The sequence below is a fragment of the Setaria italica genome, chromosome I (assembly GCF_000263155.2).
Source record: "Setaria italica strain Yugu1 chromosome I, Setaria_italica_v2.0, whole genome shotgun sequence".
In the NCBI taxonomy this organism is placed as follows: domain Eukaryota; kingdom Viridiplantae; phylum Streptophyta; class Magnoliopsida; order Poales; family Poaceae; genus Setaria; species Setaria italica.
The window spans coordinates 3,723,316-3,747,628 of NC_028450.1; the positions used below are offsets into that span (position 1 = coordinate 3,723,316).

The 24,313-nt window shown below is 46.0% G+C and overlaps 4 protein-coding genes across 6 annotated transcripts; 3 read left to right on the forward strand and 1 right to left on the reverse strand.

Annotated features, from left to right (window-relative positions):
* Positions 1-2,802: 2,802 nt before the first annotated feature.
* Positions 2,803-10,444, forward strand: LOC101775160. The gene is made up of 13 exons (XM_004951415.4): positions 2,803-3,944; positions 4,045-4,225; positions 4,624-4,736; positions 4,840-4,944; positions 5,625-5,694; positions 6,207-6,262; positions 6,893-6,943; positions 7,558-7,662; positions 7,758-7,802; positions 7,868-7,976; positions 8,871-9,073; positions 9,379-9,465; positions 9,892-10,444. The coding sequence occupies exons 1-13, from the start codon at positions 3,051-3,053 to the stop codon at positions 10,060-10,062; spliced, it is 2,190 nt and encodes a 729-aa protein (XP_004951472.1). The 5' UTR covers positions 2,803-3,050; the 3' UTR covers positions 10,063-10,444.
* Positions 10,445-14,988: 4,544 nt separating this feature from the next.
* Positions 14,989-16,498, forward strand: LOC101775972 (pectate lyase). The gene has a single exon (XM_004951417.3). It carries the CDS (start codon positions 15,043-15,045, stop codon positions 16,363-16,365), a length of 1,323 nt encoding a protein of 440 aa, XP_004951474.1. The 5' UTR covers positions 14,989-15,042; the 3' UTR covers positions 16,366-16,498.
* Positions 16,499-16,651: 153 nt separating this feature from the next.
* LOC101776377 (nuclear ribonuclease Z) lies at positions 16,652-23,169 on the reverse strand. Of its 3 annotated transcripts, XM_004951418.3 has the most exons (8): positions 22,796-23,169; positions 22,531-22,594; positions 18,194-18,723; positions 17,981-18,076; positions 17,770-17,883; positions 17,474-17,542; positions 17,311-17,385; positions 16,652-16,934 (listed from the first exon to the last, which is right to left on the reverse strand). In XM_004951418.3, exons 3-8 carry the CDS (start codon positions 18,677-18,679, stop codon positions 16,860-16,862), a joined length of 915 nt encoding a protein of 304 aa, XP_004951475.1. In that variant the 5' UTR covers positions 18,680-18,723; positions 22,531-22,594; positions 22,796-23,169; the 3' UTR covers positions 16,652-16,859. The 3 variants fall into 3 exon arrangements, with proteins under 3 accessions (XP_004951475.1, XP_022680475.1, XP_022680476.1); XM_022824740.1 differs by lacking the exon at positions 22,531-22,594; XM_022824741.1 differs by lacking the exon at positions 17,311-17,385.
* Positions 21,461-22,202, forward strand: LOC106804189 (uncharacterized mitochondrial protein AtMg00810-like). The gene has a single exon (XM_014804810.2). The coding sequence runs from the start codon at positions 21,491-21,493 to the stop codon at positions 22,184-22,186; it is 696 nt and encodes a 231-aa protein (XP_014660296.1). The 5' UTR covers positions 21,461-21,490; the 3' UTR covers positions 22,187-22,202.
* Positions 23,170-24,313: the final 1,144 nt, after the last annotated feature.

Below are 24,313 nucleotides of genomic sequence, written 5' to 3' on the forward strand. Positions count from 1 at the left end.
TAGGTGCTGAGCCAGACATAGTTGCCATTAACACCCACAAATCATCTATCTGGTTTAGCTTTTGTAACAACCCGTGTGCGTGTGCTCGGTTGGCCCGCGTTGTACGTTAAACTTTTTTTCTTAATACGAAGATACATAGCTCTTCTACGTATTCACGAAAAAAGATGGGTGAAAACACACAAAACTTACTATCTTGACATGTGATTGTGCAAGAGTTTTGGGATCAGGAACCCACGTGGCATAGAAGTGGGAGGAAAAACTTGAATGTAGAGAAGACAAGAAATATCCGGGTATGACTAAATATTTAGCGATACTGAAAACAAATCAAATGCATGGCAGTGATTTTGGTTTTCATGCTTGATCTACATTGTGCTATGGTATCACCGTCTATGCTCCAGAGAAAACTATAAAACTTGCTTGCAATGCAATATCAATCAAGGATTTTGAAAGATCAGTCATACCACCTTATTATGTGTTGTTTTTCACCATCCGAATGAGTCTCTAACTTACCTAAATACTTAATTTTTATCAGCATGATGGATATTAGCTTTGATGCTTCTTCTGATCAGTATAGTTGCACCTAAAAATTAGGAATGAGCACATTCAACTAAGGATAACAAGTATGATTGATGCAAGCAAAACACTCATTATGATTTTGATAGTAACAACACCACTGATATTTGACAAATAAAGCATCTGATAGCAAGGTGCATTAGATTATGCTCAATGTATGGCCACAAAATATCTTTAGAAAAGTACATAACCAGATATATATACATGGTTAGCATGGTAATGGATGCACTTATGTTTCGATAGAGATAAAGGTATGAAGATATCAATTCTTTCCTTCTAGTATCTCTAGTTCTACCTCCTTCAAACTCTACTTGTTCTCCAATCTTGGACAAATGATCTGTATCTTTTTCTTGTACCTCTCCCTTCTCTCTTCATTATACCATGAATCAAGTTGATTTGGGTGCAAATTGTTAAGTGATATGATGACAAAATTGGACATAAACTTCTAGAAAAAAATAGAAAAATTGTTAAGTAGACGTAGCAGTCTTGTACCAAACTCATGCCCATATCTTGATAATGGTAACATTAGAAATAGTGATATAGAAAGATTTTGCAACCAACCATGGATTGTAGTTGTCGTTTGAGCCTGCCTCTACAAATGTGTAAACTGCTATTTAGCCAGACAAATGTATTAGGAAACATGTTGACAATGTATCATGATACTTATTTTCTCTATCGTATTTTAAATCTATTAGACATCGATCGCTATATACTCAAACAACAAGCAATCTTTGTGCATAGAAATTGGACCTACACCTTTGCAAAAATAGTCAACTCAAAATAGCAAGATAATAATCAGCAAGCAAACTGAAGAACAATAAATGTAAGAAGTTTGATCATCACCTGATTGCCATGTACGCATAAGTAGGAGAGGTAAAGATGACGCACCATGTTGATCCTCGAAAGATAGACCTGGAAAAGATGACACATAATAACTATGTTAATCCACAGAAAGAGAGCTGTTGCAAAAGCTTCCCAACACCGTAGCCAACACGTAGGCGATCTCTTGATCCAATAATAAGATATAACCCGGATAGCTCCGGCTCTTGCAGTTGCCCCATGCTGGCTAACTCGATCTTCTCGAAGTATCTACAATATGTAACACCCTAATTTTACATTTGATGAGATTTTAAAATTTTAATAAAATTTATTAGAATTAATTAGGAAGGGTGTAGAATTATTTGAGAACAAAATTAAATTTAAATACAAATTAAATAAAAATAGCTATGTTTGTTGCATTCATACTGATTGCATTATATTTTGAGTGCTAAATAGTTTTAAACATGTTTTGAAACATGCATAGATTTTGAACCAACTTCAAATCTAATCTCTGGAAATTTCTAAATCATCGAATCTCTGAAAAATCCTAAATCGAAGCTCTATGATTATAATCAAGCCACCATAAACACTAAAACCCTACTCAATCTAAACCTGCCCACTATGTCTTTTATCTTTCTTTTGCAAGCTAAATATGACTCTCTCCTCACATCTATCTTCTCTCATTAGGTTCTTCACTGGACCTGAATACAATCTCCCTAACAACATCTAGTGGCTTGGACTGTTTCACCATGAGCCTGCTTGGTTGCTGGCCGCAATGGGCCACGCCAATCTGTGGCGGCACCACAACCCGTGGCGGAAAAATTTGACGCCAAAGGTTCAGCAGCTTGTGGCGAGAAAAATAGCAGGAAAAGTGGTAGAAAGCTATGGCACATCAAACGTTTGGTAATCAACCAAGCAGAACTGTGAATCGTTGTGGCTGCCAAAGTTTGTGGCCACCAAAGTTTGTGGCGTGGCTCATCGTGGTCGGGAACCAAACATCCCACTGAAACCTTGGACGTCATTGTTGTCAATGAAGTTAAGAACCCTCTTCTCCTGCAATTTAATGAGCGCCGTTGCAATGTAGCAATCCGAAAAATCCCCTCGTCTCGCCGGCCTCCCCGCGCTGCGCGAACCCCGCAACGAGAGCGTTAAAGCACGAGAGACGAGACCGTCCATTCCCGGCATTTCGTCGAACACACTGCGCGCGTCTCGGAGGTGAGCCGGGCTGCGCCCGCGCGTAGTCACTGGTCGAGTGGGCGCGGGAGTAGGATAGGAGCACTTGGTGGTAGCAACTATCAGCTTGCATGGCGTGGCGGCAGCCGCGGAGAGCTTCCTGGCGATCGAGGCGGGCATCGCCGCATCGGTTCGGCTTCGGCGGCGAGCCGGAGTCTTGATGGTAGATTTGCAGTTACAGGGTTGGAAAAGTTTATAATTATGATCAGGTCCGTTTCTCCAGAGCTTTTCATACAAAACGCAACTCTTCTAGGGTCATAAACACAAAACAACCAGCTTGCCCGTCTTCTTCCCTGACAAGTCGCGCCCCTTCGGCCCGGACATCTTCTCGAACGTTCTCGAAACCCAACCCTCCGCCCCCTTTTCCCCCTCCTTCCACCTAAACCTCAGATCCCGGAGCCCCAAACCGACCACCGCAGCGCCGCATGGACCATCCATGGCGGTTCCCCGCCGGCGCCGACCTCTGCCCGGTCTGTTCCGCGCGTCACTTCCCCTTCTGCCCGCCGCCGCCTCTCCCGCCGCACCCGTTCCCGTATGAGCTCCACCCGCCGCCGCCCCCTCCTCATCCCTTCCCGTATGACCCCCACCCGCCGCCGCCGCCGCCGATGTGGGGCCCTCCGGCTCCTGGGCCGCATAACCCGCACCCCTACGAGTTCGCCGGCGGGGAGGGGCCCCACAAGCGGATGCGCGTGGGCGAGGCGCCCCCGTTCGATCCGTACGGCTTCGCGCCCCCGCCGCCGCCGGGAAGGGCTTCCGTTGAGGGCGATCGGCTGCTCGGCCTGATCCGGGACCATGGCCACAATCCACTTCCTGGATCGGCGTGGCGTGGCGAGCCGTGCCCGCCTGATGCCGGCTTTGGTTATGGAGGAGTCAGATGCTATCCTTCTCCGTACCCGCAGGGAGGTGATTTTGCGAATTTCAACCATGCTGGAAGGTTGCCACCTCCAGTGCCTCTGCATGATATGAACCATGGCTTTGGTCAAGGTTTTGCACCGGGAGGAGGGCCTCACGAGAAGTATCTCGACAGTGCCGATCATCGTTACTGTCAGTTCCACCCAGAGGAATTGCCTGGCGTGCCACCGCCCCCTCCACTGCCTCCATATGCTGAGACAGATGCTATTCCACAGCCCCCGGAGCCTCCATTTCCTTCTCACAGGGATTACCGTGCCGCACCACCACGGCCGGCTGCAAATTCGTCATTGTTTCCTGTCCTTTCCGGTTCTCCAGCCATGGCAGTTATTCCACCTAGCAGTCGCACCTTGCCTCAAGCTCAGTCGATGCCAAATGCAAACTGCTACGACGGACACATCAATGATGAGGTTGCTTCTGTGCTCTCAATGCTTTAATGTATTGTAAATGTATTGGATGGCTTACTCTTCCATCAGAATCACTTACAATTGTATGCTTGTACTCTCACAGGGGCAAGGTTTGATTTATCGACCATTGTCAGAGCAGCACTTGATAGATGGAAGGTCAGCCAATGCACATCATTCTTTGGAAGATTCCAAGGTCACAATCATCAATGCATGCGATCTGTTCAAGCAACCACATCGTGCTTCACGTCCTGACCATATTGTTATCATCCTCCGAGGGCTTCCAGGTTCACTGAGAACATTGTTTTTATTCTTAATATAATTGTACTTTTACCGCAATATTTTGTATGCCGCCTATAACATTTACCAGTTCCAGTTTCCTGTATTGTAAAATAATATTGGCTAGTAGTTCATAGCATGGAAGCAATAGGCTGAACAATGTGATAAATGAGCCCTTTCACATTACAATGAAATCAAGAAACTTTGTTTTGCTGTTCTTACTGGTAACTGTTTACTCTGTAAAGTTTTTATTGCATATGTGGTACGGATAACTTAATGATATTGGCTATATAGTATTCCTAATTATCAATTTTTTGTGTTCTTTAAAGTTATTTCATGAATCTGCTGTTAGGTTTTCCTTCACTATTGCTTTGAACTAAATTTGTACAATTGTTTTAACATGTAGGTAGTGGAAAGAGCTATCTGGCAAAGGCATTGCGTGATCTTGAAGTTGAGAATGGTGCAAATGCACCTAGAATCCACTCCATGGATGATTATTTCATGATTGAAGTTGAGAAGGTCGGTAGAGATTGGAAACTACTTTTCTCTACAGTGTTGATTTAGTTTGTGTAATGATTGTTTTTAACTGAAACATAGATAAATTTGGCCAATATTCTCTTAGAAATTGGAAGACAAAGAAGGCTCTAAATCTTCTGGTGCATCAAAAGGGAGAAGGCAGCTGACCAAGAAAGTGATTGAGTACTGTTATGAGCCGGAAATGGAGGAGGTACCTTCACTAGTTCTGTTATTCCTTTTCTCTTTTTATATGTGCCAGTGATAAATTGGATCTCACTACAACATTTATGTACACAAAGCGAAGCTAATTGTCATATAAATGTAGAAGTAATTTAACGTCCGTGACCATGTGTACTTTGGGTCTATTTGGTAGAGCTCCATCTGATTTTGATTATCTATGGGAGCTGATTCTCCGAGAGAAGTGATTCTGTGGCTGAAAGTGATTCTCTAGCATAAACTTTTCAAATCAGAATGGAGAATCACTTCACAGAATCAGGAGAAGCTACTTTTTTCAGCTCCCAGCCTCTTAGTTCATTTCAAAGAATCACTACTCTCTGAAATACTGTTTGGCAGAGCTCTTGCTAGATTCAGCAGAGAATCAGCTTTGGGAGCTCTGCCAAACGCACCCTTTGTGTCACTAGAGAAGGATTTTGAGGTATCTTGCTTTGAATGTCCGCAACATGTTTAAAGATTAGCCTCAGGAACATCAACATATTTTCTTTTGAATGAAGTCCCTGTTTAGGCCTTCTCTGGTCAGGAAGTTTGAATACAAGATGACAAGTCAACTTCTCTTTTGTTTCAGCACATTTATTTTTTTCTATGCTTTTAGCTATTTGTCAATCACAACTTTTTTATGACTGTCATAACTAATTTTCCCTGTACATGTTATAGACTTACAGGTCAAGCATGTTGAAGGCATTTAAGAAGACCCTTGACGAAGGAAATTTTACATTTGTGATTGGTATGAAGTTATAGTATAACAATCATATAGCAACTTATATCTCAATCATTACTTCATAGGTGGTATTTGCTTTTATCGTTGTCTTTCCAATATTCTGGAGGCCACATATAATGGCCTCCAAATTTCATAGATTAGCATTAAGTTTATCACATTTTATTTTTCCTATTGCACCATAGTTGCTACATGTCAACAGCCAACGACGTCATTTTGTAGTGAAAGATTTTTTTGGCAAACAATCTGAGAAAATCATTTTGCTTTTGGTTGGATTTTCGATATTGTGGTGTTTCATTTCCAAAAGTGACGCAATGGACTCCTTGAACATTTGGACAGTGCCCACTTTCGTTGGCCCTTCATGATATTTTGTACTGTTTAAAACACTCATTTTAATAACACCTTAGCTGCCCTAGCAAAATACAGCGACCGTGTGCCAAGAGAATACCTTCAATTTCACCAACGGCTGATTCTATTCTGGTAACTGACTTGTTTACTGCTGGTATTCCTGGCGTTTTTAGTGGATGACCGCAATCTGCGGGTAGCTGATTTTGCTCAATTTTGGGCAACTGCGAAGGTAAATCCTCAGTCTCTGATGTGTTGACTATAAGATTTATTTCCTTATGGATTTCTTCTTTTGGGGTTTTGAACCCTTGAAGAAGCCCTGACTGCTTAAAAAAAATGCATTTCTGAGGAGATGCTAGGTTTTCCTTTTTTCCCTAAAAGGATTATTCATGCTGTGGAATAGTTTTAAACGATTATGAGGCGCTTCAATTCTTTCTCACCCCCTTAAAAATATGCCATCATGGCTTGTTTTCTGTTGACATTTAACTAACATGCAGAATAATATTTTTGTTTTGCTATTGATCTGTCTTGGCTTCCGCACTTGCATTCTCTGATTATTCATGTAGGTTATACATAGCCAAAATCAGCTTTGAGTTGCGGTTTGTTTGATTTGATCTCTTTGCTTTAGTTGCGCTGAAGGGTGTTTATTTTTTTTTCATTTTTTTGGCATTATAACTTGTTGTACACTATTTTCGTAAAAGCTCTCCAATTTCCAATGTCAGTGGACTAATCTGTCCTTTCAATGGATGATATCTTTGACTTTCAAGGGCTACCTTGTGTTATTTGTATTTTTTACTGTGTCATCTCATTTCATAGTGAATCCATTGTGATGGTGTTCTGATTCTTTGTTTCCCTTTTGCAGCACTCGGGCTATGAGGTGTACTTGCTGGAGGCACCATACAAGGATCCAACGGTAATTTTCTGATGTATTGTCGATCATAAGTCTGGCTCCTGTTAAACATGTATTTAGGTGTTTGGCAAGCACCTCAAATGAATCTTGGGAGTTGGGATGCCTCAGTTTGCTGTCTTAACATAGTTCCACAATAGTATGGACCTACGATGCGCGGTATCAACCAATCTGTTTGTGCCATGGATGTCAAAATTATATTGTGAGGCATTCAGAAGTTTGCCAGCATGTGCAATCTTCATAATTTTAATTACTCACCATTAATCAGTGAAACCAACTAACTTCTGAATATCTTTCAACTTCCGTCAAACGTACAAACTTTTGCTAAAGGTGACCCATAGTAGCAACCATGTAGAAATTTGTACAGGGCCACTACTAAAGTCATTCTGCTATTGAGTTTGGAAACCTTTACTGGCTAGATGAAGGATTGAATGATGTATCTTGTGCATCTTTCTTCATATGACAATAATATGTTCACTTTCAGGGTGGCATTTCTTTCTGTTCTACTTATTTTCTAATTTACTGGATTAACTAAGAGCCTAAGACTAGGCTTTGTTATTTCAATTGCCTTGTTGTTTAGTTGTATAATAGCAGATTTTTAATATCCTCACGAATGATAGGGCTGTGCTGCGAGGAATGTGCACGGATTTACATTGGACGAGATAAAAAAGATGGCAACAGACTGGGAAGAGGCTCCACCACTGTATCTGCAGCTGGATATACGGGTATATTTTTTTACCGTTTTGCATATTAATACCTACCATTAGGTGCATGATTATTGATAATTCTCATCATTTATCATCATGTTTATTTCTTTCAGTCGTTATTCCATGATGATAATCTCCATGGCCACTCTATACAAGAGGTAATGCTATTTTTTTGTTAGTTTTAAATAAATTGTTTTGCTAATGATTTTGTTCCATCAAACAGGTAGATATGGACACAGAGGACATTGATGATGCTATTGAAACAACTAGTACCACTGCCGAAAACTCAAAGAAGGCTATACAGGAAGCACCACATAATGAATCACATGAAGGTGTACCTCTTTACTATTTCTTACATTCTTGACCAAGGATATAAGAGTATAAGACTGGCCATAGCTTGTCTTAACATTAGGCCCCTCATACTTAGGATGAAGCTTGTAATGTAGAAAAATATTGGTTTGCACAGAGGTAAAATGCTTTTGGCCAGAGCTTGCGCAGGTTAATGATTTAAGGTGCTTTTGGTTGCCTCCAAAGCACCCTGGGCCTGGCTTCCTTGGTGCAAAAGTCCCCTCTCTGCGTGGCTCAACAGATACATGTAATTTGAGCATTTTTGCATAGCCCAGCTAATGTCAGTGTTAGCATATGATTGTTGCTTGTTAAGTGATATTTGCATTTCTATTTGATTAAAGATTAATAAGATAAATTAAGAACTATTAGGATATATTTATGCAAAATAAACATTATGGTGACACCGGTTTCCACTTCGAACACATGCACTTTTTTTGTTTTCTTTATGAAACAAAACATGCAGATGTTATCATGCGGGCAACTAAACTACTCTTCTAGCCAGACTGAGCATGCACAAGCAACCAAACTGGCCTTGCATGCTTATATCCTGGCTCACTAATAATGATGCAATCCAGGCTAGGGGTCATACGAACAACAAAACAGAGCCTTAGGGGATAAACCAAGTGTCTCATGCCTTTTCCATGTGAAGGTGGACCTATCCTGTCACTTTTGTTGTACTCTGGGAAAGTCTAGTCTAGTGGAAAAAAGGGACATAGATTTACTGTTAAATATTTGAATCTACTAGAAAACAGGCCTCCCTTTGTAATGCCATCTAGTGTATTCTTATGTCCAGTTAGTAGTCTGCAGTCTGCAGTCTGCACAGTTAAGTATTTACATCACATTGAGGTTTACAAGTGCTAAAATAATTATTTGTGCAGGTTTCTCAAAGCCAGGAGAGAATTGGAATGCAGAAGTAGAAGATGATCTGGATGCCTTCAAAGAGCTAGGACAGAGTAAATGGTCAAAAGATTTTGAGGATGACACTGAGAAGTCTGAAAATGCGGAGGGAAATACACATGCTCTTTCTGGCCTGGCCCAGACATATAGCACTCATAAGAAAAGAGTCAGTTGGGGTGATCGGGTATGCATTATGTTTCAGTGTGAGCTTTATATGTTACCTCTCTTGAAAAGCCAGATATTTAACCTGTTTCTTGAAGAGCTTCTAACTTAGCTGAAACATATCTCACCTATTTGTTTAGTTGTTTAGGACAAATATCTAGTTTATTTCACAGAATAGAACTTGACAGCCAAGTTTAGGTTGAAGTGTCTGTAGTACAACAGAGATGCCATAACTACAAAGATGATATATATGTGACGAGAATCATAACTGTTATGTTTGTCTTTTCTATTAAATGTGCTCATTCTTTGTCTTATTTATTTTTGCAGCTTGAAAAGGGTGGGTTTTCCATTGCTGCAACTAAAAGAAAACTCTCTTCATCATTAGTCATAGGGCCTGGATCAGGGTACAATTTGGTAAATATCTAATCATTGCTAACTTTGTGACATTTAATCAGTAGCACTTCCACTTTCTGCTGCTGTACATCATTTGGCATGTGTACATTTTGGCATACCATCTGTTATTGTATAAGTCACTTCTCTCTTGTCCATCTTATTTTATTTCATCTAGAAAATGTTGATCCTGTAATTCTGGGTAATGAGAATGGAGAAAATAAAATGTTATAAAAGGAGCAGTGTAGTCTAGGAACAACTCCATGTTTTACTTCGCTTGCACTATTCTATATTTGATTCTGTTGGAACTTGGTGCTCGGGCTCCAAACAATGATTTACATTCTTCGTTTAGGTTCCAATATTACAAATCTACTATGATCGTTCTCGTTGTTTCCAGCGAACAGCCTGGACCCTGTAGCAAACTTATAAGTATAGAACTGTATCTTGCAGGTCTCCAATCCATTGGCTGAAGATAATTCCACAGGGATGAAAGGGAAGACCAACAACGAGACCAAGAAAAGGTTTAGTGAGCAACTTCGTGATGAAGGTCAATCCTTCAGGGCAGTTTTTGACAAGAGAAAGCAGCGCATTGGAGTTTTCGAGAATGGAGACGATGAGTAATTCTTGACGGATAAGCCTCTCATGGCTGTCCTTGAGTTGTCCTGGAGGGGACAGGTGCAGACAGCTCGGAGTCACTGCCTTGTCGCCGCTCATCCTCCATTACATCACAATTTTGCTTCATCCAGTGATGTGCGGGATCCAGATTCTACTCTGAACCCCATTGGCCATTGGCATGGTCGATGGAGAGCATTAGTTCCAATAGGATCTGTAGATGGTAGCGATGTGAAAAGTTACAGGGGTCTTGTTTTTCCATAGGGCAACCCCCAAAAGGCCATGTACCGTACCAATTTATCAGACACACTGGGTTGAGCTTTTCAATTCAACCTGATGTGGCTTCTGCAAAAGTTAAAATCCAACCAAAGGGGTTGGCTTCCATCCAAAACCACATCCAAAAGCAGCTTTTGGCCAGTACAGATCTCACAACACCCTCACCCCTGGTTTTACATGCTGTGACTTCTAACTTTTCATCATCTGCCATTGATTATACGTTGTACCGGTTCGTTTTTTTCTTTCTTTCCCGTCCGCTCGGTCTTCCCCGGACGCCTCCTCCTCTCCCGGCGGCAGCGCCCCTCCTCTCCCGGCCAGCGGCGGGCCCCTCCTCCTCTCCCGGCTAGCGGCGGCGCCCCTCCTCCTGCTCTGCTCTTCCGTTTCTCTTCCATCCAGGAGCCCCCCACCCAGACCAAATCCGATTCGCGCGTCGGAGCAGGAGGCGGCGGCATGCCGCGCACGGCGGCGGCGCCCCCGGCGCGCAAGGTGCCCCTCCGGAAGCTGCTGCGCGCGGCGTCCGTGGCGCGCGGGGTGCAGTTCGGGTGGGCGCTGCAGCTGTCGCTGCTCACCCCCTACGTGCAGGAGCTCGGCATCCTGCACGCCTTCGCCAGCCTCGTCTGGCTCTGCGGCCCGCTCTCCGGCCTCCTCGTCCAGCCCCTTGTCGGCCACCTCTCCGACCGCATCGCACCCGCAGCCTCCCCGCTCGGGCGCCGAAGGCCCTTCATCGCCGCCTGGCCAGCCACTGCCAACGATGCTGCTCTCCACATCGCCACCAGCCGGCGCTGCTGCTGCATGCTTGCTTTTAGTTATTGCATTTTCTTTTTGCAATTTGTATGAGGGAGAGTCGATGAAGGGAAAGCAGAGAGGGCCGGATGAGTGGATGATAGCGATAGAAGAGGATAAGATTGTACTGCTTGTGACGGTGGATGGACTTGGTGTATATACAAATCTAGTAAATTTCTTTTGTGATTATTTAACTTTCTTCTCTATATGCATCTCTACTTGTTTGTAGGACTACTAACACATTTGTCTATACTATGTTTAAATCCAAATAGTAAAATTTGGTTAATGATTTAATAATTATTTGTGTTTTTGAATCAGTCATTTACGTGTGAATCAGTGAACAATGCTGTGTCTGTTTTACGATCAATTTGCATATCAACAGTCTGTCAGGCTAGACATTACAAATATTTCTTACCAAACTTATAGTTCACTCACAACTCCTTCAACCAAACGGCTTTCAGCTTTTTCACAGCTCACAACAGCTTTTTCCACAGCTCACAATCCACATCAGCTTTTCACAGCTCATAGCCCAACTAAACACACCCTAAGTAGTGGTCAATAACTTTTACATGTATCAGTAAGGTGGTTGTTATCATGAGAAACTACTCGTGGAGCTACCTCTCGGCGACCTTACTTTGGTAAACTGTTCTTGAGCTTGAATTTGAGGTAGAAAGTGGGTGCTTTCCGGATTCAAAATTTGTTAAACCCAAATAAATCGAACTTTTCTTGTATCGTTTAAACAATGTCTATAGCTGATGTTTTGTTGTATTGTTTAAACAATGTCTACAACTGATTTTGCTGGTTCAGTTTGCCAGCCCAGTTTGAGGTGGACATGAATGTTTGCACACTATTTGTATATGACATACTTGCATGTAACATCAAGCATGTCAGGACAGCAACGCTGATAAGACTCTAAGTATATTTTCTTGATTGCGTCATGAGAATTTGTCCTACCTTTGTCCTTCCTACCACACTGCTAAACATACAAATCATGAAATAAAATAACTAAAAGCGATTGTCGAAGCCATTTTCATGTTTCTATGGATTTTATGCAGTAATACAATTGTGTACCTTGCGGTGAAGCAATTCTAGCCTTCCATCTCAGCTTTGTTCTTCATGAGATTTTGTCTTTTGCTAATATATTCGGAACATATTTGATTTATTTTTAGACGTTCATGTAACCCTTTTCAGTACATTTTTAACCCATTAAACCACATTCCCACGTGGGTTACACCCATATGCTCTGTACCTAGCTACCACTAATATCAATTTTTGAAAAATAACCGTTACGCATGATCATTTTAATAATTTTGTACATCGATTCTTATTTATTAATCTATTATACTATTTGGTTGAGAGCACACTTGCCAAACCGGTACAATGTTTATGAGTGGACAATCATGGTACCACATTCTTTTTCAATAATGTACGTCGCGTTGCCTCAAATGATGTACCACCTATATTTACTTGTACACTATTGTACTTTATGCAAGGTAGTACAAATCTGAATTAAATAATTCTCATTTTGTGAGCTTACCACCGCATGATTTTTTAATTTGGATTGTACATGTCTATGAATCTTGTACCAATCTGAAGGTCTGTTAGATTTTTATGCCAAAAAGTTCCTTGGTATGGATAAAACACTAAGCAAGGAAAAAAAGAAAAAAGAAGAAGCAAGAAACAAGCCCCAACGAAAAGGAACAAGCAAGAAAAAACAGGGTCTGGTTGTCGTGCCCCCGCTACCGCTGGGCTTCTCGCCGTGGAACCGTCAAGCAGGGCACGGTACCCCCCTTCATCTTAGGCTGAGGTCCGTCATCGCTTGCCACATGGCCACCGGTCGGGGGGCACCGCTCACTGCGTGGCCATTGGAGGCCGGCTGCCCTTCGCCCTGAGGTCGTAGGCTGGGGCACATCGCGCTGACACCGTCCTTGTTGTCTCTTCGCTGGATCCGGCACCAGTATCGGTCGCGTCCTCGCCATGTGCCATGCCCGGATCTGGCTGCCGCCTGGGCGGTGACAGTCGTGCATGGCGCTAGCCCCCCCCCCCCCCCCGCCTTGTTGGCCGCTCGTTTTCGAGGATAGGAGAGGAGAGAGCATGGAGGGTTCAAATGATTTTGAAATGCTTATGAGGGGAGAGAGGGGTACTTTTATTATGTCATTTTTCTTGTACATGTACCGTGAGCCTGTGTACACAATACATTGACACACACAAATTAGACCCCTGCCACCTAACATGGATCTCGACCTGGATGGACAATGGACGGACAAGATAAACCCTACCGGAATAATCTTGGTCCGATTTCAAGGGCATATGTGGTTCGGGCCTGTTTAGCATTGTAGCATGGAGGTATTTTGGTTCCTGAGCTGAAAATTGAACTAGAAAAGAGAGAAGCTGGTGGAGCCAAAAATTGCAGCTCCATCTCCAACTCCTACGTGCTATAGTGTGTGAATAGGAGCCGCGTCCGTGCACGGCTATTTTGTTTTTTTTCCCAAAACACATTACCATATCGAGATGCGTAACTTTTGGATTTGAGAAGTGGACAACTTGAGAAAGTCTATACTAATATGAATGCCGTAGATAATACGATGAGCAAAGTTCTACTTAAGTAGAAATTGCAAGTGTGCACAGAGGTGGCTTGCATGATGATGCCCAACTCATAAGGAGGGAGAGAGAGAGAGGGGATTGAATGATACGTTGGGATATCCTCATAATATGGACATCGAAAAAGTATTCCTCTCCTAGGGAGAAGAGGTAGCCCACATGCAAGAGAGATGTAGTTTAAAGATATGGATCAACCTTTGGTGCATTTAGCATATCGTGTGCTGGCTTACATGAGAGGAAAGATCCTCGTCAAGGGATGATTTCTATTGGGGAGAAGAAAGAAGAGAGGAAGAGGGTGACTAGAAAGAAGATCTGGTAAAAGAGCGAGATGGATTTATTCTCAAGATTACCCAGCTTTGGATCCGCAACATGATATTATTCCATAATACTTGGTGAGGTCCTTAAACTCTTTAAGCTTATTGCCCCAAACTTATCGTTGTAGTCTAAGATGGTGAAATTTTGATACATGTGAGTCTCTAGTTCTTTGTGGAAAAGAATTTGGTGTAGTCTCACAGGCGCAGAAGGGATTTGGGTGGTCTAGCTAGTCCGTGGTTCTTACGTACCATGATTCAAGAAATGGTTGCGCTATTGCTCTGATTATTCCACTATCATTAACAAGTTGCATTAGTATCATATCTCAACATAAACCGGCCTAAGTGGCAGTTGTTCTTCAGTGGAAGATGGAGCCATGCATGCTAATTAAATTGTTAAGTGATCAAGTTGGGTGCTTAAAATTATGCGATAAGAAAACCCATGGCAACATAATAGGCCAGTTTTAATTTGGTATAGGGATTTAAAAGGTTTTTCGACCACTCAACTCTTAACATTGCCCCAGCACTATCATGGCGTCATATTCACATGGTTGCACTAAGTCTGAGCCAAAATTATTCTCCTTTGTGTGTCCATAACTTTATTTTGGCCCCTCCCTCCCTCCCTCCTCCTGACAAAGACCAGAATAGAAAATGGGATGACGTGCCTTCTTCTCCATCAACCTTGCAACCAAGCACACAGGAACACCTGCAGCACTCCTTGGCCGGGGAGTGTGGCTCGCCTCTCGCCTCGCCTCGCATCACCTTCTCTTTGGTTTGCTAATAATACCACGTCTCCCTCCTTATATCCCCCTCCCCACCCACCCTCGCGAGCTTGGGTTCTCTCTCTCTCCTCCTAAACCACCAATCCTACCAATAAAGAAGAACCCGCGGCCTATTACCCCTTAGCTTCCAAGAACACAAATAATCCATTTCTAGCTAACCAGATAATAACCCAATCAGAGTATCCTAGAGAGAAGATATCTATATATATTTATATATATAGCACGAGAAACAAAGAATGGAGAGGCTCCGGTGGAGCCGCCCCGGCTCCCTCCTCGTCCTCGCGGCGGCGTTCCTGGCGTCCGCCGCGGCGTCGAGCGCCACCAGCATCGCCGACTGGGACGAGCACTGGCAGAAGCGCCGGGAGCTGGCCGAGGCGTCGGCCCGGGAGGCGTACAAGCCCGACCCCTTCAACGTCACCAACAGCTTCAACGCCGCCGTGCACAGGTCCACCAGCCCGCGGCGCGAGATGCGGGAGAAGAAGAAGAAGTCCAACGGCCCGTGCCGCGCCACCAACCCCATCGACAAGTGCTGGCGCTGCCGCAAGAACTGGGCCACGGACCGGCAGCGCCTGGCCCGCTGCGCCAGGGGCTTCGGCCGCGCCGCTACCGGCGGGCTCGGCGGCAAGATCTACGTCGTCACCGACCCGACCGACGCCGACGTGGTGAACCCCCGCCCGGGGACGCTCCGGTGGGGCGCCATCCAGCCCGGCCCGCTCTGGATCATCTTCGCCAGGTCCATGATCATCCAGCTCTCGCAGGAGCTCCTCGTCAGCAGCGACAAGACCATCGACGGCCGCGGCGCGCAGGTCCACATCGCCAACGGCGGCGGCATCACCGTGCAGTTCGCGCGGAACGTCATCATCCACGGCCTCCACGTGCACGACGTGAAGCACACCGACGGCGGGCTGATGCGGGACTCGCCGACGCACATGGGGCCCCGGACCAAGGCCGACGGCGACGGCATCTCGCTGTTCGGCGCCACCGACGTGTGGATCGACCACATCTCCATGTCCAACTGCGAGGACGGGCTCATCGACGTCGTGCAGAGCTCCACGGGGGTCACCATCTCCAACTGCCACTTCACCAACCACAACGACGTGATGCTCTTCGGCGCCAGCGACTCGTACCCGCAGGACCAGGTGATGCAGATCACCGTCGCCTTCAACCACTTCGGCAGGGGGCTCGTGCAGCGGATGCCGCGCTGCCGGTGGGGCTTCTTCCACGTCGTCAACAACGACTACACGCACTGGCTCATGTACGCCATTGGAGGGAGCAACGCGCCTACCATCATCAGCCAGGGGAACAGGTACATCGCGCCGCCCAACATCGCCGCCAAGTTGATCACCAAGCACTACGCCGACGAGGGGGTGTGGAAGAACTGGGTGTGGCACACGGAGGACGACCTCTTCATGAACGGCGCCGTCTTCCAGCCCTCCGGCGGGGCGGTCCCCAGGAAGATCAACAAGAAGGAGTGGGTCAAGCCCAAGCCGGGATCCTACGTCACCAGGCTCACACGCTTCTCCGGCACCTTGTCCTGCATCCCCGGCAGAAAGTGCTGATCGCCGACTTTGCTCTGTGCTTCTTGCAACGAGGGGTATGTATCCTCATGGAAGAAAGCAAAAGGATCAATGCACTTAGAATGGAGGGTAGCCAGGCTATTTTGCTAACCATTTGCCTTAAAGTTTCTTTTCCAATTTTTTGTGGAATTGTTACAGCACAGTTTGATCATTTTCAGAGAACTAGTGATTGTTTTTGTTACAGAAGTGCTGTACAACATGAACCACTGTTGTTTGCGATTTTTTGAAATGAACATTTTACACGTATTTTATTTTGTTTAGAAAAATATTAAAGGGAGCTACTTCAGCTTACTTCACATTTCTTCAATTTCATTGTCTAAAATCCCATGGCCTTGAGTACCGACAAAACAAAAATCCTCATTGCCGGTACAGCGACATCAGAGAGCACAAGACCAAAAAAGGGGGTTCCTAGCCAAAATACCCAAAAGATCCAATCCAAAAGTCTTCATCTCCGAACTCTTGGATCATGTTTTTCTCTAGAAGCCTTCCTTCAATGCATAAACTCTGCTTCGGAAAGGTGGTGGCAATCTGTTGATTGCTACATCAATGTCCTGAAAACAGAGCAGACACAAGATTTAGTTTTTTTTTTGTTGGTGCAGATATTGACTTAGAGATAACAGAAGGCGATGCACATGCACGTGATGTGAAGCTGTTTCAAACAAAACAAAAAAAACTAGGACAGCCAACTGGAAATTAAACATCTTAACTATGGGTACAATAAGGATAGAATGTCCAATTTTTAAGTTTTTTTTTTCAAGTGCAAGTTCAGGTAGGCTAGAGAGAAAACCTATCAAGAGTATTTATATGAAAATGTAAATAATATCAGCAATAGTAGCAACAATAGTGAATAGACATGAAGAACAGAACAAATGTCATGCAGAGCCATAGCATTTCAGTAGACATAACAGAAGCTAGATATTTGCGCACCTCTGCAGTATACCGATTTGAAAAGTGATTTAGTAAAATAGCTTTGTTTTCAAGCTTGTCAGACAGACTCGCTATCTGCGCATATTGTCAAAAATATGGTTAAGGGTAATTAACTGATTACAACGTGAAATTTTGGAAATAAAACAATCAGAGTTGGAATTACCTCAGACAAGTGAGTGTGCCCCTTTTCTCTTGCATCCTCAATTGATTTGGAGTCATCAATATAAGTACTCTGAAAGTTATAGAGAACATTCAGTTGCTTAAGCATAGCAACAAATCAGAACTCAACAGAAAAAAGATAAAGCATTTGCAACAGGTTTTTAACAAAGGTTGCTACTGCTAATGCATTTAAATTTAGTCATATGTTACCAAACTTCCAAACAGAGCAAACACTGTTTCTGAAGCTGAACTATGCAAAAGCAACATATTTGTCGCGAAGTAATAACTGATAAGCCATACCTCAACCACTAGAATTTTCGCCTTCAACACATCTGCATTATCAGGATCAAGGATGAAATCCGACATTGTATCTCCCGTGAAAGCAATCTCAGGTGTCGACACTGTATTCGTAATCTGCAAGTTGTGAATTGGTCGACAGTTGCATACAAGATCAAAGATTTGTACTAGATTGAACTCAAAATTGATTTCAACGTCCAGCAAGCAAACAGACCTCAACTCCTGACTTTCTGAGAGTACCGAGTTCTTTCCCTGGAAGGCCAGCATACTCGTCCTTAAGCTTGTGCTTCAGCCTGTATATCACATACCCCTACAGACAATTCACACGATTCAAATTCCACGCAAACATTGCAAGAAGTGATCCTCAAAATGCATTCAAGAACACACAGAATTGTCCGAAGAAATGATTCCAATTGGCCGTCATTACCTGGCTGGGCACGACATGGTAGGTCTTGAACGGCCTGACCCTGAGGTCCTTGCCGAGCTCGTACTCCTCCCCTACCTCGAGCGGCACGAGCTTGTGGTCGAGGTCAGACTGGTCCATGGCTCGGTGGACCTCGAAGAGCTTCCGCACGAGGTCCGCAAGGCATGCGGGGATGAAGACGGTGGGCGGGCGCATCCTCCTGCGACCCCGCGTGGCGACGTACAGGGGGAGGCCCCCAATGTGGTCCATGTGCGCATGGGAGATGAAGAGGAGGTCCTGCGAGACGGCGAACGGCGGACAGCGGCCAATGTCGAAAGCGAGGTTGAGGGAGGGGAACATGACGCATGTCTCATGCCCAGCGATCGAGATGCCCTCCACGGAGTAGCCCTCGATCTCAACCCGCTGCATTGCCCTCGGCCGTGTGGGAGCAGAGGTTGAGATCACCGCTGACTCATCAGCGGCCGCCGCTGACTTGCTGCCCTTCGCCATGCCGCTGCCACTGGCAGGACCTAGGGTTTGAACCTAGGGTATGCCTATCCAATAATTCCAATATGAAATACAGTATAAGTCTATAACGCAATGCACAACCCATTAACACAACTACATAATAACATAAAGTACGAAACAGATTGAAAAGGCGTGGTCCAGGCTTGGCCACTGCACCCTGGGGTTCTAGGACCGCGACCTGGCGCTGCTCCGACCCAGGCACTGATGGCCCTTGGCGCGCCATCTGCCTCCTACGATGCCAACTTCAACGCCAGCGCCTCTAGCATCCCGCCGGCCTTGTTTCCGTGAAACGGCATGCCGGCGCAGCAGCCGTACGGTGGTGGTTCCAGCGAATGGTTCTAGGACATAGGGGCTTTGTCTCATATGGCTTCCAACTCTAGTATTCTTTCCTCCTCCCCGCTTGCTGTTTTGCGTCAAATTATTGTCAGCAATGGCACATCGTTTCCTGCTTCTCTTCTGGCCGCTCTCTTGTGCCTACTGTCGCAGCTCCTCTTCACTTGAACAATGTCCTCGTTGATCCACATTTGATTAAAAATCTTATCTCTGTTCGTGCACTAACATGTGATAATCTTGTGTCTGTTGAATTTGATCCTTGGGGTTTCTCCATCAAGGATTTGCGCACCAAGATGGCTCTCCTCCGATGTAATTCTTCAAGTGATATTTATCCTCTACACAACAAGAATGCTCGACCACACTCCGGAGATCATCAAGCCCTTCATGCATATCACACCACAGAGCTCTGGCATGCTAGGCTTGGTCACCCCGGCACTGCTAGTCTTCATCGCATCTTGAATACATTTGGTTTTTCATGCTCCAAGTCTGACACTCATACATGCCATGCCTGTCGTCTTAGCAAGCACGTACGGCTGCCATTCTTTGAGTCCACTCATGTTGCTTCCTTTCCATTTCAACTCTTGCATTGTGATGTATGGACGAGTCCAATAATCAGCAATTCTGGATACAAATATTATCTTGTGATGTTGGATGATTATTCTCACTTTGCCTGGACCTTTCCTTTACGCCACAAGTCTAATGTTCTTCCTGCTATCATAGCCTTCCATGCATTTGTGTGCACGCAATTTAAACTGTCTATCATGTGCTTGCAAACTGACAATGGCAGGAAGTTCGACAATTCCGCGTCCAGGGCGTTCTTCGCAGCTCATGGCATTGTGCTGCGCCTCACCTGTCCCTGTACGTCTCAGCAAAATAGGTGTGATGAACGTGTGCTTTGCACTCTCAATGACAGCGTGCGTGCTATGCTCTTTCACTCTTCTGTGCCAACCTCGTTCTGGCTTGACGCACTTGCCACAGCCACCTACATCCTGAACCACCGTCCATGTTGCCCCCGCCAGCACCATACCCCGTTCCCGTTCGAGCTGCTTTTCGACGTCCTTGCAACCTACGATCACCTCAGGATTTTTGGGTGTCTATGCTACCCAAACATTGCCGCTACATCCCCTCATAAGCTCACGTCACGCTCTCTCGCCTGCGTGTTCCTTGGCTACCCGACGGACCAAAAAGGCTACAAGTGCTACGATCCAGTTTCACGACACGTCTATTTCAATGAGTCGGTGTTTCCTTTTCAGCAGGACATGACGACACGCGCAGCCGCCGCCGGCACGATCCACACCACCAACATCTTGCGCACTGCTCCTGTGCCCGCCGGTTCATCATCGCCATACTCCCCGTGCTGCAGCCGCACCACCATCGCCCTGTGCGTCACCCTCAGGTGGCGTCGTCTTGCTCGCATCTTACGGAGATGCCTCAACACCAGTCCCCACGTCGCCCACTATAGCTGCAGCACTCACCCCTCTTGCCACAGCTCCTACCGTGGTGGTTGCCCACGATCCAACTGCCGGAGCCGTTGCCACGCCCGAAGCCTCCGCATCTACCTCAGCGCCTCCAGCATTGCCGCCACCCGCGCCTCCAGCCACTCATCCGATGATCACCCGTGTGCCAAGGTGGGCATTCGCCTCCCCAACGCCAAGTACGCCAACGTCGCAACAGCTCCTTCCGCGCCTCTGTCTTCGGTACGTAGTGCTCTCCGCAATCCGGAATGGGCCTCGGCCATGCGTGATGAGTATGAGGCTTTGATCTCCAACAGCACATGGACTTTGGTTCTCTGGCCGCCTGGCGCAAATGTGAGCACTGGCAAATGGGTGTTTAAGAACAAGCTTCATCCAGATGGTACGCTGGAACACCGCAAAGCTCGATGGGTTGTTCGAGGATTCAATCAGCGCCGTCATTGATTTTCATCAAACCTTCTCACCAGTTGTCAAGCCAGCTTCCATCCGCACCGTCCTCCACCTTGCTGCTGCCCGGCGCTGGCCTGTTCACCAACTCAATGTCAAAAACGCATTCTTGCACGGCAACTTGGCCGAGCGTGTATATTGCCATCAGCCCGCAGAGTTCATCGACGTCGCGTATCCTGACCATGTGTGCCTCCTGGTCAAATCGTTGTACGGGCTTAAGCAAGCACCGCGTGCCTGGTTCGAGCGTCTCGATGGCCATCTTCGCAGCATCAGCTTCAAACCTACTGGCTCTGACAGCTCACTATTCGTCTACAAGTGTGATCATGCCGTCGCGTTCCTCCTTGTGTACGTCAATGACATCATCCTCACCGTGTCATCCGATGAGCTCCTCTAGAGCGTCATCAAGCAGCTCTAGTCGGAATTCGCTCTCAAGGATCTCGGCCCCCTCCGATTCTTCCTCGGTGTGCAGGTTCGGCGCGACGCCTCAGAGTTCTTCCTCACACAAGCACAGTACACTGAAGACATTCTTGATCGCGCAGGCATGGCGAATTGCAAGCCCGTTCCTACTCCGGTCGACACAAAGCCCAAGGTTTCCACCAACGACGGCGAGCTCCTGTCCGTCGCCACGTTCTACCACAGCATCGCCGGCGTGCTTCAATACCTGACGCTGACATGGCCTGACATCGCCTACGTCGTGAACCAGGCGTGCCTTCACATGCACACGCCGCGCGACGCCCACTGGAACCTCATCAAACAGGTGCTGCTTTACCTGCGAGGGACAATGAGAGGGACAATAACCGACAACATTCGTGTTTCGGCTTCCTCTTCCTGCGACCTCACAGTCTACTCCGACATCGACTGGGCTGGGTGCCCAGATACTCGCCGCTCGACATCAGGATACTGCATCTTCCTCGGCAACACCTTGGTCTCCTGGTCATCAAAGAGGCAGACCACCGTGTCTCGGTCCAGTGCAGAGGCGGAATACCGAGCAGTGGCGAACATGGCGGCCGGGTGTTGCTGGCTGCGAAGCCTGCTCCGCGAGCTGTACGTTCCAGTCGACAAGGCTATGGTGATCTACTGTGATAATGAGTTGGCTGTCTACCTCTCAGAAAACCCAGTTCATCACTGGAAAACGAAGCACGTGAGCTTGATATACATTTCGTACGCGAAAAGGTTCAGCTGGGGCACATGCGTGTCATTCAGGTTCCGTCTCGGCAGCAATTTGCAGATATCATGACCAAAGGTCTATCTACACCTTTGTTTCAGGAGTTCAAGTCCAGTTTGTGCGTCCGTGAACCTGGTTTAGGAAACCTAGTTTAGCTAGTCATGATCGGTTGTAAGTTTGTCAGTCTGTAACAGGTCCATAGGCACACCGTTTGTAATCCTGGTCAATCAGCCATACCCCTAGATTATAGGATCTTAGTTGCTCTCGCACTACTCCTGATCATGTATATGTATTGGCCGATTGACATCAATACAAGCTGAGTATACCTTACAACATGTTCAAAAGATTTCAGTATACCTTAGATCAACAAATTCAAATACTGAATCGCATTCATATGTTCTGAATCGCATTCATACCTTAGATCAACAAATTCAAATACTGAATCACATCCACACCAATTTCAGGCCAAGCTAAACAAATCTGCACTTGAAATTGACGAATTGAATTACGATGGCATATTCAAAAGGTTTCAATATACCTTAGATCAACCAAACTGAAATACTGAATCGCATTCATAAGTCAACTTTCACATCAATTTCAGGCTGGGCAAAGCAAATCTGCAATTGAATTTCCGAATTGAAGTGGACAGTAGAGTACTAGAGTAGTATGTAGTCCACTCACCAGTCACCAGTGATGCAGAGCGGAGCCTAAGGCGCTGGACTTCTGGAATTGGACGGCAACGCGGGGGGAGGCGCCGGTCGGGGGCCAGGCGGCCAGCGCGAACGGCGACACGTCGGGGTCGGGGAGGCGGGCGGCGGTGGCCCCGCGCTCGTGCACTGCTAGAGTCCTGGAGGAGCGGAGGACGGCGCGGATGGGGCCTGGACTTCGGGACTCGGGGTCGGGCGGGCGGCGCGTGGCGGCGTCTCCGTCGCCGCCGTGCGGAGCGGTGTCGCGGGATGGGGGAGGGGCCGATAGAGACGCGTCTCGTGCGAGTGGGGGCGGCGGTGGCGGGCCGCCGGCGAGGGGATGGGGAGAGGCTTTTGGGGTTTTGGCGTGGCGCTCTTTGCGGGAAGGCCCCTGACGAAAAAGCTTCAGGGGGTGTTGGTTGTTCAGGACAACCTAAAATTTCTGTCACGTCAACTGTTTAGGTACTAATTAAAAATATAAATATTAAAATATAGACTAATTATAAAATCAATTGCACATATAAGATTAATTTACAAGATGAATCTACGAAGCCTAATTAGTTTATGATTTGATAATATGATGCTACAGTAACCATTTGCTAACGATGAATTAATTAGGTTTAATAGATTCATCTCGTGAATTAGCCTCCATCTATGTAATTAGTTTTATAATTAGTTTATATTTAGTTCTTATAATTAATATTCGAATATTCGATGTGACAGAAATTAGATTTTAGTTCATGATACCAAACGCCCCCGAACGTGTACCTTCTCAGGTTGAAACCCCAACCAGAAAGCACACGAGCGTGCCCTGTCCGGCACTCGCCACTCGCCAGCTACTGCAATCCATCTCCCGTGTTGATCGGATCGCAGCATGCGGATGGAGTCCGCAGAAATTTCACGCAGCTCACTAGCTCACCAAAATCGAGCGTTGATCTAGGCAAGGCTTATCTGGTTTGGATCCTGAGAAAGTTGCCTGATCCAGGTAACAATCTAAGTGTTGGATTCGCCTGAGGTTGGATGGTGCTGCTTGGGCAGCGAGGGCAGCAACCAAACGAGTCCTAGAGCTTGTTTGCTTGTAGCCTCCATCTGCTGGCTGGACCGTATAGCAGCCGTCGATTATGTTGGTCTAAGGCTAGGATTGTTGCCTGGGAGCAGCTACCTGGCTTAGGACGCCATATGCAAATCGACGCTCGAAAATTGGACGGTTTGACCACGGGTGAGAGGAGGGGCGTCGCAAGTTGATGAGGACGCAGAGGCATGGAGGAGGAGGATCGCTGGTGGAGATAGTGTGGAACTTCTCTGATTGCATCCCATTTTCCTGCAGCCTACAACGTCGACTACGGCCGTGTTTAGTTGGGGAATTTGGGAGGTGCCAAATTACTGTTACAGCACTGTAGCACACTGTAGCGTTTCGTTTGTATTTGTGAATTATTGTCCAAATATTGACTAATTAGGCTCAAAAGATTCGTCTCGCAAAGTACAACAAAACTGTGCAATTAGTTTTTAATTT

Bases quoted from the DNA above. Each gene is read 5' to 3' on its own strand.
- LOC101775160 (XM_004951415.4), top strand. From the start codon at position 3,051: ATGGACCATCCATGGCGGTTCCCCGCCGGCGCCGACCTCTGCCCGGTC. The intron at 6,263-6,892 runs GTAAATCCTCAG...TCCCTTTTGCAG, and splicing joins AATTTTGGGCAACTGCGAAG to CACTCGGGCTATGAGGTGTA. The intron at 6,944-7,557 runs GTAATTTTCTGA...CACGAATGATAG, and splicing joins CACCATACAAGGATCCAACG to GGCTGTGCTGCGAGGAATGT.
- LOC106804189 (XM_014804810.2), top strand. From the start codon at position 21,491: ATGGCGAATTGCAAGCCCGTTCCTACTCCGGTCGACACAAAGCCCAAG.
- LOC101775972 (XM_004951417.3), top strand. From the start codon at position 15,043: ATGGAGAGGCTCCGGTGGAGCCGCCCCGGCTCCCTCCTCGTCCTCGCG.
- LOC101776377 (XM_022824740.1), bottom strand. From the start codon at position 18,679: ATGGCGAAGGGCAGCAAGTCAGCGGCGGCCGCTGATGAGTCAGCGGTG. The intron at 17,884-17,980 runs GTCTGTTTGCTT...CACAACTTGCAG, and splicing joins TCAGAAAGTCAGGAGTTGAG to ATTACGAATACAGTGTCGAC. The intron at 16,935-17,310 runs GTGCGCAAATAT...CTCTGTTTTCAG, and splicing joins CAAATCGGTATACTGCAGAG to GACATTGATGTAGCAATCAA.